This window comes from Sebastes fasciatus, chromosome 4 (genome assembly GCF_043250625.1).
Source record: "Sebastes fasciatus isolate fSebFas1 chromosome 4, fSebFas1.pri, whole genome shotgun sequence".
In the NCBI taxonomy this organism is placed as follows: Eukaryota; Metazoa; Chordata; class Actinopteri; order Perciformes; family Sebastidae; genus Sebastes; species Sebastes fasciatus.
Window position 1 is genome coordinate 29,464,915 of NC_133798.1, and position 14,432 is coordinate 29,479,346.

Consider the following 14,432-nt stretch of genomic DNA (forward strand, 5'->3'; position numbering starts at 1 on the left):
TAATAAAGACAACTCCCCTCCATTTGTATCCACCCTACAGTTTTGTTCTCTGGTGTTAAACGAGCATTACAGCCTCTCTGGGACACTAATTTGGCTTCAGACTTTTAATCTTGTGACAAAGTTTGTCCCCAGATTTGACATAAGGCCGACAAACACACACATACTCTCTCTCCAGGTCTTTGACCTTGTGAACGTCTCCTGCAGTTCAGTTCAGTGAAGCAGAGCTGCAGATGAATGTGTGCAGATGTTCTGTAGAGGTTGATGGTGCAGATAACATTATTAATTAGAGCTGACAGCTGTGACGGACCGCTTTAAGGACTTCCTCACTGCTGACATTAGCTCTTCTGATCATCCACAGACCACATTTAAATCCTGTCGCCACTAATTTACTGTTCTTAAGGTTTATGCAACGTTTCTCCAATTCAATAATCGTCAGTCTGAAACAAGGCTGCTTCTCTTCTATCTCACATTAAAGAGAAAATTCACCGCTTTTTATGTGGATGTCCAAACAGTGTTGATGGTAAATGTAGTCGATTGAAGCAATAAATTCCTCAGTGCTGCTAAATTCACCCAGAAAGCTGAGTTCTCCTACTCGTGGAGCCGTGCCGGCAGTGCCTACATGTACCAGAATGCATTGTGCGTGAGCTTCTGACACCTGAAGGGTGGTTTTGAGTGTTTTTTTTCCAGTGGCCACTCGCGGTATTTCTAATAATAAAAATGCCCCTGCTGCCCAAAAAGCATTTTTCCCATAGACCACCATTGTAAAAGAAAAGTCTGTAAAACTGTTGACAGGACACCTCGAGCTGCAAACAAGGTCGATTATGACTCTTTCTATTCTGAATTTTTGATCCATGGATGTTTTATATTTGTAAAACTTTTTTCAAACTGAGAAAAGCAATTTAAACATCTGTGACGTCATCACAATGTAAAGATTATGGGCCCAGCGGGACAAACACTACTTTGCATATTCAGACGGGCCAAATCCGAGGAAACTGAAGCTGTCAGCAGCTGTTTAATACAGATCCATCTGTTTTGTAAAACAACTGAATTTCTCAGTGACCAGTTAAACCAAGTGAAATCTCTAAAGCTAGTTAAGTTACTATCCTTGACTGAAATGATGGCATCTTTTCACATTGTTTTTTTTGTCTTATTTGTTATTTTAAGTTAGACCACAAACTAAGTTTTGATAGTCAAAAAGAAATCCTACAGCCCTTTTTAGCGCTCAAAAACTCACACTTTGCTCTTGTTTTGAATCTGTTTAAGAACTTTGAAGTCATTTTTAAACTGTTGTTACGATGTTGAAATATTTCTATTAATTTGTACTTTAATGATTATCATACAATTATCTCTACTGTGTTTTTTTCCCCCTCATCTTCCTCGATTCATCTCCTCGTTGCTTCCAGCCTAGCGACACAGACGTGAGTAAACATTGATTATTGATTTAAAGTTTGTGTGTTATTCACAGTGCTACTTTTATTTTACATCATGTTTAGAGTCATAGTCTTAGTTTGCTCTGCACTATTTTCACCCCGCTTTATATTTCAACTGGTTAGTAACAGTAACTGGTTAGGTTAGACTGTTTTTTCTGGCAAGAATACAATTATTAAATGTTGAAATTATAACACTTATTTCCTGGAGGTTACCTCCACCTTCCTCTTGTGTGTTCAGCTGCAGCTTCGGCAGCTCTGATCTCAGTGATTCAGCTTGTTTATGTTGTTTGTGATGATGCAATGACCTCTGACCGTTAGACCTTCTGTCTCTCTTTCTCTCAGTGTTCAACCATCGAAGGCGTGTGTCCTCTCAGCTGTGAGAGCGTTGTAAGTAACCCTTCCTGCTCCGTCTGCTCGTCAACAAACATCAGTTCTTTTATGTTGAAAAACCTAAACACACTCTACTTCTTCTTCTGCTTCTGCTTCTGCTTCTGCTTCTACTTCTTCTTCTGCTTCTGCTTCTGCTTCTGCTTCTGCTTCTGCTTCTGCTTCTGCTTCCTCCTGTTCAGGATCTGAACTGTTTCCTGGTCGACAACAACGGCTTCATCCTGCTGTCCAAAGAGAGGAACGAGGTAAGATCTCAGACTCCAAGCAACTTGTGAGCATCTCTGGTTGTCCCATTCGGTCTGATGAGGCTGCACAGAGTTCACTAAATAGTTGTCTGTTTGGTCTAGAGGACATTTTCAGTTCATTATCATTTCCAAATTGATGAAGCATCTTGGATGTGTGTGACAAAATTCAGCACTACAAGATATCCAGTGACCTGGACCAGTGAGAACCTTTACAGAGATGATGCTGAATTTAATATACGGGGTGATTCTCAGTGTGTGAAATAATTATTCCAGTTACTTTAATGTGGTGTTTAATTAGTCTCAAGAACCGCACACACAAAAACCAGGCGTGATACAAGAGCATTTCTGCTCCGCGTGCACAAATGCGGTCCAGAGCACGAGGCTGTCACGAGCGCAAACTCGATAATAATGTAACTTTGACCGAAAGGTAAAATAGAGCTGTTGATCCATGTGACAAATAATTTTTCTAAAACACGTTTCAAGCCTATTTTAAGTTTATGTTTTGCTGCCAGGATGAATGATCAGATTTGGAAAACATAAGAGAAACTGCAGATAAAGTTCTTTAAATCTTTTGTTAATTAAACGGGAACACTTCGGCCCGCTGGGTTTAACCTCCGTGGCTTCAGGGAGTTGATTCTGGTAACCATCAGGATGAGTGTTGGTGTCATCAGGACGTTTCTCTCTGGATCATTGAATGTGCTCATAAACAACATCTGGAAGGTTCACAGGTCTTAATCTGTATGTGTGTGGTGCATTAGCAGTTAAATATAGCAGCTGCTGCACCTGATGACCTCATCTGACTGTGGGCGGAGCCTAACCAGAGCGGATGTATGGCAGGTTTGATCCGTCGTTAAAGGTTAACTTGACTAAAATATGTGATTAGTTCAGTCGGTCACATTTAATTAACCAAAACTTTTAACAAAACCCAAATACATTAATCTGACTTGGTAAGAAAATATCGTTCTCTTTGTAAATGTTTTTGACTTAATCTTAATTTGATTTAGTATCTCGCAGTTTTTATTCTCGTAAATACAATGTATATTTATATATTTCTTTTCTTGGCTTAAATGGGCTCCCGTACGTATACGCAGATATCATTTGAAGGACTTTAATGTATCTTTGAGTGTGTAGAGACGAGCCGACTGTGAGCCTGCTGTCCATCTGACAGCTGCTCGTTAGCTCCGGATTAACTCGGCCTGTTAAGAGCCATATTACTGAGGATTAATCCAGAGCCCACCATGCTGCCATCAACACACACACACACACACACACACACACACACACACACACACACATACACAGTTCACGCACCGCTTCTCTTCATCTGCTGAGATGTTTACTTCTGTTCCATTTCTTTAATCTCTGTCCGGAGTTTAAGATCATTGTTGGGTTGAAGACGTGTTACCGGGAGTCGAACCTGTGATGTTTGTGTTACAGGTCGGTCACAGTGACCGCGAGGCAGCAGCCAGCTGTGCAGCAGCAGCAGCTGGCTGTGCTGAGGCCCGATGAGGTTTAGCTGTCGTCCTCTGACATCTGTGAGGCTGTCAGGGTCAAACGGACCTCCGGTTTGAGTACAGAACTGCAGATGTGGAACACAGTAAAATCATCTCTTATGTAATAACCACTGCACCACCGTGCAGTGGTTAGCACTGGCGCCTCACAGCTAGAGGGTTGCAGGTTCGAATCCGGCTTGGGACCCTTCTGTGTGGAGTTTGCATGTTCTCCCCGTGTTAGCGTGGGTACTCCGGTTTCCTCCCACAGTCCAAAGACATGCAGGTTAGGTTAATTGTTGACTCTAATTGCCCGTAGGTGTGAGCGTGAATGGTTGTCTGTCTCTATGTGTCAGCCCTGCAATGGACTGGCGACCTGTCCAGGGTGTACCCTGCCTTCGCCCAATGTCGGCTGGGATCGGCTCCAGCCCCCCCGCGACCCCTAACGGGATAAGCGGTTGCAGATGGATGGATGGATGGATGTAATAACGTGTTGATCTGAGCAGTTTGTTGTGTCTGTGGATCCACTCAGTAAAGATCTCAGACTCAGTCTAACTAGACGAGAGTCAAACTGAGGCTACATCCACACTAATAAGTTTTTGTTTTATCGATCTCCGTCCATACGAGTGTTTTAGGGCCGTTACAGAATGAATTCAATTCAATTTCTTTTTATATAGCGTCATATTATAACAGAAGTTATCTGTAGACCCTTTTCATATAGAGCAGGTCTAGACTGTACTCTATTATTTAGAGACCCAACAAAAGATCCCCCATGAGCATGCATTGTTATGCGACAGTGGCAAGAAAAAACTCCCCTTTAACAGGTAGAAACCTTCAGGAGAGCCCGGCTCTGGGTGGTAATTAATGAATACATCTCTGTCCTTACTACCATGCCTCAAAATGCATATCACATGACCATTCACATACACTGGGTTTTCAATAAATGAATCTTGAGCGAAACCGAAGACCTCCAATAGCCAGAGGGGGAGATCTTAAAGAAAGCCTTTATTTTAGTTAATCTCTGTGGTGAGATTTGTTATTAAACTATTAGCACTTGTGTGACATTGTTGAAGTAAAAGGAAATATAACTTCAACACACAGCAGCAAAATGTTCTGGTCTAACCTTAAAGCAAGAATTATTTACTGTAGAAACTCATTTGTCATTATTTGCATGTCTGCTGCGTTCCCAGTGGCCTTACTAAGCAGATATTATGATAAAGTGCTTCCTGGATGTTTTGCTGAGCTCTGGACTTTACAGGAAGTTTTGTGGAAACACCCAGAATCCTCCCCCGCCGGTGTTAGAGCCGCTGTGGTGTGAAGGTGCAGCTCGTAGTGCGTTGCAGGCCACGGTAAATATTTAATCAGTAGAGAAATTAAGTCAGTGCTGACTAAAAGAAATGGTTCCTAGTGAGGAAGTGTAGTGAGCGGGGTGACGCAGGGTTTGTTGTTGGTCGTACGCAGAGTAAATCTCTGATCAATGATTCTGCCTGAGGAGCTGCTGCAGGAGTCCACAGTTCATCCGATAAACACCAACTATTATGTCTACAGGTGGGAATCACCTGAGACCCCACGATACCATATTATCACGATAGTTAAGTCACAATACGATCTTATTGCGATTTTTTATAATTTTGCGTTATATATTGCGATTTTCTACCTTTCTGAACTGCAAATTATGCAGTTTGTACATATAGATACAGTTTTCACTCTGTTCATCTCAGAGTTTTCATTCACATATCTGAAGGTCAGAGGTCAAGGGACCCCTTTGAAAATGGCCATGAAAGTTTTTCCTCGCCAAAATTTATCTTAAGTTTGGAGCGTTATTTAACCTCCTTCTCGACAAGTTAGTATGACATGGTTGGTACCAATATGATAATCACATGCAGTTTCATACTAATTTCTTTAATCGCATTAACACAACTTGTGATTTTTAAGTTGCAGCAGGTTGTAGTCACAAATTAATCACACATTTTTATCTGTTCAAAATGCACCTTAAAGGGAGATTTGTTAAGTATTTAATACTCTTATCAACTTGGGAGTGGACTAATATGCTGCTTTATGCAAATGTATGTATATATTTATTATTGGAAATCAATTAACAACACAAAACAATGACAAATATTGTCCAGAAACCCTCACAGGTACTGCATTTAACGTAAAAAATATGCTCAAATCATAAGCTATGACTTGCCCCAAACTGCATGTGATTATCATAAAGTGGGCATGTCTGTAAAGGGGAGACTCGTGGGTACCCATAGAACCCATTTTCATTCACACATCTTGAGGTCAGAGGTCAAGGGACCCCTTTGAAAATGGCCATGATAGTTTTTCCTCGCTAAAATTTAGCACACGTTTGGAGCGTTATTTAACCTCTTTCACGACAAGCCAGTATGACATGGTTGGTACCAATGGATTCATTAATTTTTTCTAGTTTTATATGATACCAGTATCTTCACTCTAGCTTTAAAACTGAGCCCGCTATAAACCTAAACATTTGCACAAGTTGTGTTAATGCATTAAAGAAATTAGTGGCGTTAAAACAAATTTGCTTTAACTTTGACAGCTCTAGTCTGAACCAATATCCATGGTGATCCAACAATTGTTGAGATGTTTCACTGTGGACCAAAGTGTTGGAGCGAAGGACTAACAGACGTTTCCTCCTTTAATCCTCAAAACTAGCTTGACTCAATATGGGAGTTGACCATCAGTGATTTGATGATATGATATTTTACTGGTAGCGGTTCCCAACAGCAGAACTGAAGCTGTGTTTTGCTGCGGCAGAGCTCCTGCTGGCGCTATTACTGCTCTTATTTTTTTGTTTATTCCAGCACGTTTATCCTCCACTGCTGCTGCTGCTGTCAGGTAAACAGAGGGTCTTGTTTCACTGTAAGCAGCATCCGACCACTAACGCTCATCAACCTGCGAGTCCTCCAGGGCTGCTGGGAAAAATCCCGTCCAGACGGAGATAAAGTGTGGGCAGAGAGCAGCTTGTAAACGTGAACAGAGCTGCTGAGACAAAACACTCTGAATAATTCAGAGACTGGTGCTGCTGCTGAGGGCCAGACTCTCTGCAGACGCACAGGAATGACTTTAAATCACAGTTTAACACTTCACACCATCTGTTTTTATTCCTCCCAGTATTCTTACTCAGCTACCAGACCTTTTATATTTCATCTACATCTGTTATGTTACAACAAATGTCTTTTTTTCTGTAAGTAGCAGGAGGACTGGAGGAGACTTCCAAGAGACTCCTGCACAAATTAAATAAACTGCAGTGACGATAATTTAATTCACAACTTTAGATTCTTGTGGAGTTCTGTCTCTGTCTTTACTGGAAACATTTTGATATTTGTAAGAGCTACTTATGATTAAGTGCTGTTTCATGCATGTCTTATTTATAGAAATAATTCAACATTTTGGGAAATGTGCTCATTTCACTCACTTTATTTATTTTTCCAGGTCGGTCGTTTCTTCGGCGAGGTGGACGGGTCCGTGATGGCGTCGCTGATCAAGATGGGAATGTTCAAAAAGTACGACTAAAAGTACTTTATAAGACGTGTTAAGATAAGGGATGTTATACTTTATAAGACTTGTTAAGATAACGGATGTTATACTTTATAAAACGTGTCAAGATAAGGGATGTTATACTTTATAAGACGTGTTAAGATAACGGATGTTATTCTTTATAAGACGTGTCAAGATAACGGATGTTATACTTTATAAAACGTGTCAAGATAAGGGATGTTATACTTTATAAGACGTGTTAAGATAACGGATGTTATACTTTATAAGACGTGTCAAGATAACGGATGTTATTCTTTATAGGACGTGTTAAGATAAGGGATGTTATACTTTATAAAACGTGTCAAGATAACGGATGTTATTCTTTATAGGACGTGTTAAGATAAGGGATTTTATACTTTATAAGACGTGTCAAGATAACGGATGTTATTCTTTATAGGACGTGTTAAGATAAGGGATGTTATACTTTATAAGACGTGTCAAGATAACGGATGTTATTCTTTATAGGACGTGTTAAGATAAGGGATTTTATACTTTATAAGACGTGTTAAGATAAGGGATGTTATTCTTTATAGGACGTGCTAAGATAAGGGATGTTATACTTTATAAGACATGTTAAGATAAGGGATGTTATACTTTTTAAGACGTGTTAAGATAAGAGATGTTATACTTTAGAAGACATATTAAGATAAGGGATGTTATACTTTATAAGACATGTTAAGATAAGGGATGTTATACTTTATAAGACATGTTAAGATAAGGGGTGTTATACTTTATAGGACGTGTTAAGATAAGGGATGTTATACTTTATAAGGCATGTTAAGATAAGGGGTGTTATACTTTATAAGACATGTTAAGATAAGGGGTGTTATACTTTATAGGACGTGTTAAGATAAGGGATGTTATACTTTATAAGACATGTTAAGATAAGGAATGTTATACTTTAGAAGACATTAAGATAAGGGATGTTATACTTTATAAGACGTGTTAAGATAAGGGATGTTATACTTTATAAGACGTGTTAAGATAATAGATATTATACTTTATAAGACGTGTTAAGATAAGGGATGTTATACTTTATAAGACATGTTAAGATAAGGGGTGTTATACTTTAGAAGACATGTTAAGATAAGGGATGTTATACTTTATAAGACGTGTTAAGATAAGGGATGTTATACTTTATAAGACATGTTAAGATAAGGGATGTTATACTTTATAGGATGTGTTAAGATAAGGGATGTTATACTTTATAAGACATGTTAAGATAAGGGATGTTATACTTTATAAGACATGTTAAGATAAGGGATGTTATACTTTATAAGACATGTTAAGATAAGGGGTGTTATACTTTAGAAGACATGTTAAGATAAGGGATGTTATACTTTATAAGACGTGTTAAGATAAGGGATGTTATACTTTAGAAGACATGTTAAGATAAGGGATGTTATACTTTATAAGACGTGTTAAGATAAGGGATATTAGGAAGGTGTTTTGAATTCATATTGAGGTTTGAATCTACTCACATGAGAACATCAGTATGTGAAGGATTCTACGATCTGCTGACGTTACTGGAGTTAATCTGAATGTTTGTTTGTCTGCAGGGTGTCGTTGTTTGACTACCAGGCGATGTGTAAGAACAGTCATCATCACCACAGCGGCGCCCGACCTCTACTCAGTGTGAGTTACTATTAACCTTACACTGCTTCTGTTGCTGTAATGAGTATGTAGCTTTGACAGACTTTGAGATTGAAATGTTTTTTTTACTCAAAACTAAAATCTATTTAACAAAACCAACGAGTGACTTGCCAAATACAATAAGACTTTCTTGATTTCATCACATTTATTGGCTCCACAGTGTTAAAAACCAGATAACGTACAGTTCTTGTATTAACTTGTTTTCCTTTTTGTCCTGCAGCCGTTTTATGGCATCGCTGCGTTAATGAGATGGTTCTTCTCCAACGCTTGGATGTAAGTATCATATGATGTGCTTTATTCAGTAGTTTATCAGTGGGGAGTGCCAGGACAGGAAGTAGAACGTAGATAATAGGTAAAAAGGTTGATGTGAAACCAGGATGTTACAGTGAGACATGAGACACCTGTAACCATGCATCTTTTTTTCTTTTTCTTTTTTACCAACCGTACAAAAAACACACCAATTTAAAAATGTAAAATCATTTTTAAAAAGTTAAAATTGGGGAGGACAGGAGAAACCAACACACGGCATCATGTTATTTAAAACTAGTTGGCTACTCCATGACACACGTTGAGTGACAGCCTCCTCAATTACGTAATGAGGCAGAAATGTATAAAGAAAAGAATACAGAAATAAATACGTTTGGGGAAATAAATAATGGATAAAATGCAAAGGGAAAGTGCATAAATAAATAAATGCTTAAACACATAAATAAATACATTTAAAGATAAATAAAAAAATAAAAATACATACATACATAAATGCAAACATAAATAAATTAAAAAAATAATAAAATTAAATACATAAATAAATAAAAAGGAAAATTAAACAGAAGAGTAAATAAATAAGGGAATTAATACAAAGATAAATAAATAAATAAGCATATTAAAACAGAAATATCAATTTATTTATTCTAAATATTATTTTGGCTACATTTAATGACTTATTTATTTATTTATCGAGTCATTTATTTATTTATTTATTTTTGATTTTGGCAGGTTCCATCCTCCATATTATAGATTGCCAAGGTACATGATTTTAAAATGAAAAACTACTTCCAGGACAGCGTGGACACTTCTCCAATATAAAGCCACGGAGGGACAATTCCAGAAAATGTGAATGTGTTTTCTCAGGACCTCCAGCAGGCCGCCTGATTAGAGTAGTTAGTTTACTGGAGTACAGACGAATAGAGTCACATTCTTCCAGCTGAAGTCTCTCCAGGAGGGAGAGCTTGTCATTAGCTATTGCTACCCAGGGCTAAAAAAAACAATATTTTTCAAGGTTATTAAAGGAATAAATAAGTTGAATCAATCACTTACTGCTCTTGTTGTTCTGGAGTTGAATGTCTTTATTGAGGGTTGCAGTTATTCTGTAACCGACTGCATCATTATATTTAAAAACACATTTATTCATTATTAATATTTACTTCACACAGACATGATACAGAAAATACATGATACCCAAAGTGTGAAGAAAGCTGCAGTGAGAGTTTGGACCTTTGCCCGTTTCAAACCTTAAATGGATGTGAAATATGTCCTGAGGACATGTTTAATATTAATGAGTCAGTGTGCTGGATTTAATGTGTTTTAATATGCATAAATCAAACAGAGAGTCTAAATGTAAAATGAAAATCCACCACCTCTGAGAAACGGAGGACTTTTTACAAATAAATTAAAGAAGTGATGGTTCTTAAAGATCAGTGAATATAGGAAATACTTTTACCGACTGAACCCTCCACAGCTCATAGTTATTAAAAGTATCTGCTGGATGTGACGGTGTGTAGATACTCATTAACACATTATACACTCTTTATACGTTTGTGTCTCCCGTCAGGTTCCTGCTGGACTTTAACCTCTGTGGTCTCTGGCACTCTGATTATTTTGTGGACGGTAAGATGTGATCACGTTAAACATTATACTCAGTGGAGGAAGAAGTACTCAGATCTGTTAGTTAAGTAGTAATACCACAGTGTAGAAATACTCTGTTACAAGTGAATGCACTTAAAGGTCCCATATTGTAAAAAGATTTGTCATGTATTTGATATTATGTGTTCAACACGGTAATGTTGCAGCTGGTAAAGGTCGAGCTAATTTTGATTACTTTATATACTGCTGGGTAGCTTCTGAATCTCACCAATTAATCAATAATGTCTTTATCCACAAACATACATTATCATTTATTAGTTGATTATATTTTGTATTATTAATCAGAATCCGCAAAGTAATAAGGTGGATAGTAAGTGGTGGAAAGTGACTTTTACTCAAGTACTGCACTGCCACTATGGGTAGCCTGAGGGACTCACTATCTTACTGCTAGTACCGCTATCTATAACATATATCACGCCCATAATCATTTCTCCACTAACGCCCCCGAGAATAAGGTGGATACCTGCTAAACCTCAATCTATTGAGATATAAAATAAAATAAACACATGTTAAAATATTGAATATAGAGTTGCCTGTCCGAGCAAAGACAGGAGGTGTGATTGTTTCCATCGTCTCATCACTGCTTTATGTCTCATTTACAAACATTCGGTTTAAAAATGGCGGCCTCATCTCCATCCTCATCTTCATCATCATCATCATCATCATCGTCACCTCGGCGTGTTCTCTGTGTATCTTCACTGTGATCCATCTTCATCCATTCAGCCAAGGCTGGTTATCATACAAGTGAGTACAACGTGTGTGTGTGTGTGTGTGTGTGTGTGTGTGTGTGTGTGTGTGTGTGTGTGTGTGTGTGTGTGTGTGTGTGTGTGTGTGTGTGTGTGTGTGTGTGTGTGTGTGTGTGTGTGTGTGTGTGTGTGTGTGTGTGTGTGTTATATTCAATCAAGAACTTTATTGTCATTATGCAAAAAAAAAAAACACTGTAGTTGCCCTCTTTAGGGGGAGATAGCAGGTCAACAGTAGATGTCACATAGAAGTGGTGTACATCATCTGAAAGCTGGGAACCTGAAGATTAATCTGAGATGCAGCTCAGCATGTCTGTAAAGTTCTTCTAGTCATAAATCAGAAATAAACATTAATTAATTAATTAATTAATTAATTCATATTAATTGTAAAAGTGTATAAGGGATTATAAGGGACATTATGATAGAAGTATATGATGGTCATCCCCATGCTCTATTATGTTTCATAAATTGATGCAGCAATGTTTGGGTTGATACCATTTGTTACACAGATATGGAGCTAAATGTAACCATTTTTTACCACTCAAGAATTGAGATGATGAAAATGCAGAAATATTTAGAATAGGCGGAAATAACCCATTTATACTGCATTCAAAAAACTGCATGTGATTATCATAAAGTGGGCATGTCTGTAAAGGGGAGACTCGTGGGTACCCAGAGAACCCATTTTCATTCACATATCTGGAGGTCAGAGGTCAAGGGAGCCCTTTGAAAATGGCAATGCCAGTTTTTGCCAAAAGTTCATCAGGTTTTCTAGTTTCAAATGATCCCAGTATCTTCACTCTAGCTCTGCTACAGCCTCTGAAAAAAAAATAAAGTTTGCCAAGGGAGAAATGAATGAGGTACGGATGAGATAAAATATTAGCAATAAATATCAGTGATAAAAAGTGCAGAATCTGAGCAATGCAAGTATGAAAATATAAGCAATATGAGTATAATAATACATGTTTTAGCGCTAAAATATCAGAGACAGAAAGACGATGAAATCTGTCCACAGTTTGAGGACATTTTGATGGTCGTCGTCTAGTCACTGAATGAGTTCATATTAAAAATTAAAATGTTCAATTCTCACAGTATATTAATGTGTGTGTGTGCGTGCGTGTGTGTGTGTGTGTGTGTCAGGTCATAAGCAGAGGAAGGTGGATGCTCTGCAGCCCTGCGACACAGCGTATCCTGGCTTCATGTACGATTCGTCTGTCAGAGAAGCCAACAGCCTCATCAAGTGTGGACGCTGTCAGAAGTACGACACTCACACACACACACACACACACACACACACACACAGTGATGGAAGAACTATTCAGATAATTTACTGCACTAAAAGTACTTATACCACACTGTGAAAATACTCCACCACAAGTAAAAGTCCTACATTCAAAACCTTACTGAAGTAAAGGTATGTAAGTGTTATCAGCACTGTGTAGTAAAAGTATTGATGTTGCAGAAAAATGTTCCCTATCAGTGTTTTACTATTATATCTGATGTTTCTGGATTAATAATACTGCTGCATTATTGTGTACGTTGCATTTTAATAATGATATACTGTTAGCTCGTTTAATCTACAACAATGCATCATATATAAATACACCTACAGCTCCATCTAGTGGTCAAACCACGAGACCTTCTGGTGCATCAAGGTTTAAGTCATTATTCATGAAAACAAATATAAAAGATTTGATAAAAAAATACTGAAACTGAAAGTAAATTTTGGTAAAGTGTCAACACAAGGTCAACAACGGTAAACATGTGTCTGTTTGCAGAACAACTACAGTCAGCTCCATGCCTTCTGTATTATGTGCAGGCCTATGTGTAAAACTGAACCATGTGCTTACTGTACATAGTTTTGCATATCAAAGTTATGAATAACTCTTAACGATCAAGATCACGGGAGCGCGACGCAACTCTAGTAAAACTCTCCTGATTTTATTCCGACATTGTCAATATGTCTGTGACATGAAATCACTTGAAAAGTCGATTGCTGTAAGGTCGACATTAGTTGTTATTGATGATGTGAGTGTTAATGAGGGAGTGGTTGTTGACTGTATCTTGTCTGTGTTGTGTTTCAGGATGTTTGTTGTGCAGCAGATTCCTGACAGTAACCTGGTTCTGGTTGTGGCTCAGGCCGACTGTGACTGTTCCCGTCAGTATGGACCCATCCTGCTGGAGCCCAAAGAGATCAAATATATCCTTCAACAATCTCTGAACCAATCAGCTATCGGATGTAGCCGTAATAATACATTTTAAGCATTTTGTCAGTTCCCATAAGCCTACACTAGGGATGTCACGATACCAGAAGTTAGTAGTTGATACCAATACCAGTGAAATTACACGATTTTCGATACTAATTCGATATGATAAGGTCATATTTCCTCTCTATTATTTGTTTTACAATGCTGTGAAAACATCTTCTAACAACTGGATTTATTCAAGTTTTTCGCCAAAAACTACATTTTACAAGATTACATTTGAACACATCATGAAAATGAATTTACTTTCGCCCAATAGACCTACTCATTTTTACTGAATAGAGCCTGAACGCATCATAATGTAAACCAATGGCACCTCCCGTTAACTAGCTCTCGTCCTGCAGATTTCAACACGGATTTGATCAGATAGTTCCTGATATAAATCTTAAATTTTCACTAGTTTTTCTCTGTATTTCTGTGAGATTGTGTGATGTGATTTGTATTTAAATGCAACTTTTGTTAATTTTTTTAAAAACGTACAAAAACTGTTTTATATTCCTTACAGTAAGGTTCTGAAAAAAAGCTAATTTAGGTATCGAAACTCAGGAATAGTATCGGAACTAGTATCAAAAATATTCAAACGATGCTGAGCGGTAGTACTCTGCCATGAGTTGTCTGTTTTCCTTAACGGCAGTGAACATAACGCCACAGTGAAGTGCAACAGGATGAAATCCCAGAAGGTACGGCGGCGTCCGGAGTCCTGCCACGCCTACCACCCGAAGGTGAGTTCTGA

The 14,432-nt window shown here is 38.0% G+C and overlaps 1 protein-coding gene across 3 annotated transcripts in view; it reads left to right on the top strand.

Moving 5' to 3' along the window:
• LOC141766559 (voltage-dependent calcium channel subunit alpha-2/delta-4-like) overlaps nucleotides 1-14,432 on the top strand; it is a 114,625-nt gene that overhangs the window by 96,799 nt on the left and 3,394 nt on the right. For 2 of the 3 annotated variants that reach the window (XR_012593653.1, XR_012593652.1), the window contains 10 exons: nucleotides 1,404-1,418; nucleotides 1,773-1,817; nucleotides 2,000-2,062; nucleotides 7,012-7,082; nucleotides 8,676-8,751; nucleotides 8,990-9,042; nucleotides 10,601-10,656; nucleotides 11,416-11,436; nucleotides 12,576-12,693; nucleotides 13,520-14,421. Coding sequence is in view for 1 of the 3 variants with exons in the window: in XM_074633507.1 (XP_074489608.1) it covers nucleotides 1,404-1,418; nucleotides 1,773-1,817; nucleotides 2,000-2,062; nucleotides 7,012-7,082; nucleotides 8,676-8,751; nucleotides 8,990-9,042; nucleotides 10,601-10,656; nucleotides 11,416-11,436; nucleotides 12,576-12,693; nucleotides 13,520-13,635; nucleotides 14,339-14,421 (717 nt within the window). In the remaining 2 variants the exon portion in view is untranslated. The remainder of the gene's footprint in view (nucleotides 1-1,403; nucleotides 1,419-1,772; nucleotides 1,818-1,999; nucleotides 2,063-7,011; nucleotides 7,083-8,675; nucleotides 8,752-8,989; nucleotides 9,043-10,600; nucleotides 10,657-11,415; nucleotides 11,437-12,575; nucleotides 12,694-13,519; nucleotides 14,422-14,432) is intronic. The other variant, XM_074633507.1, reaches the window with a different exon arrangement.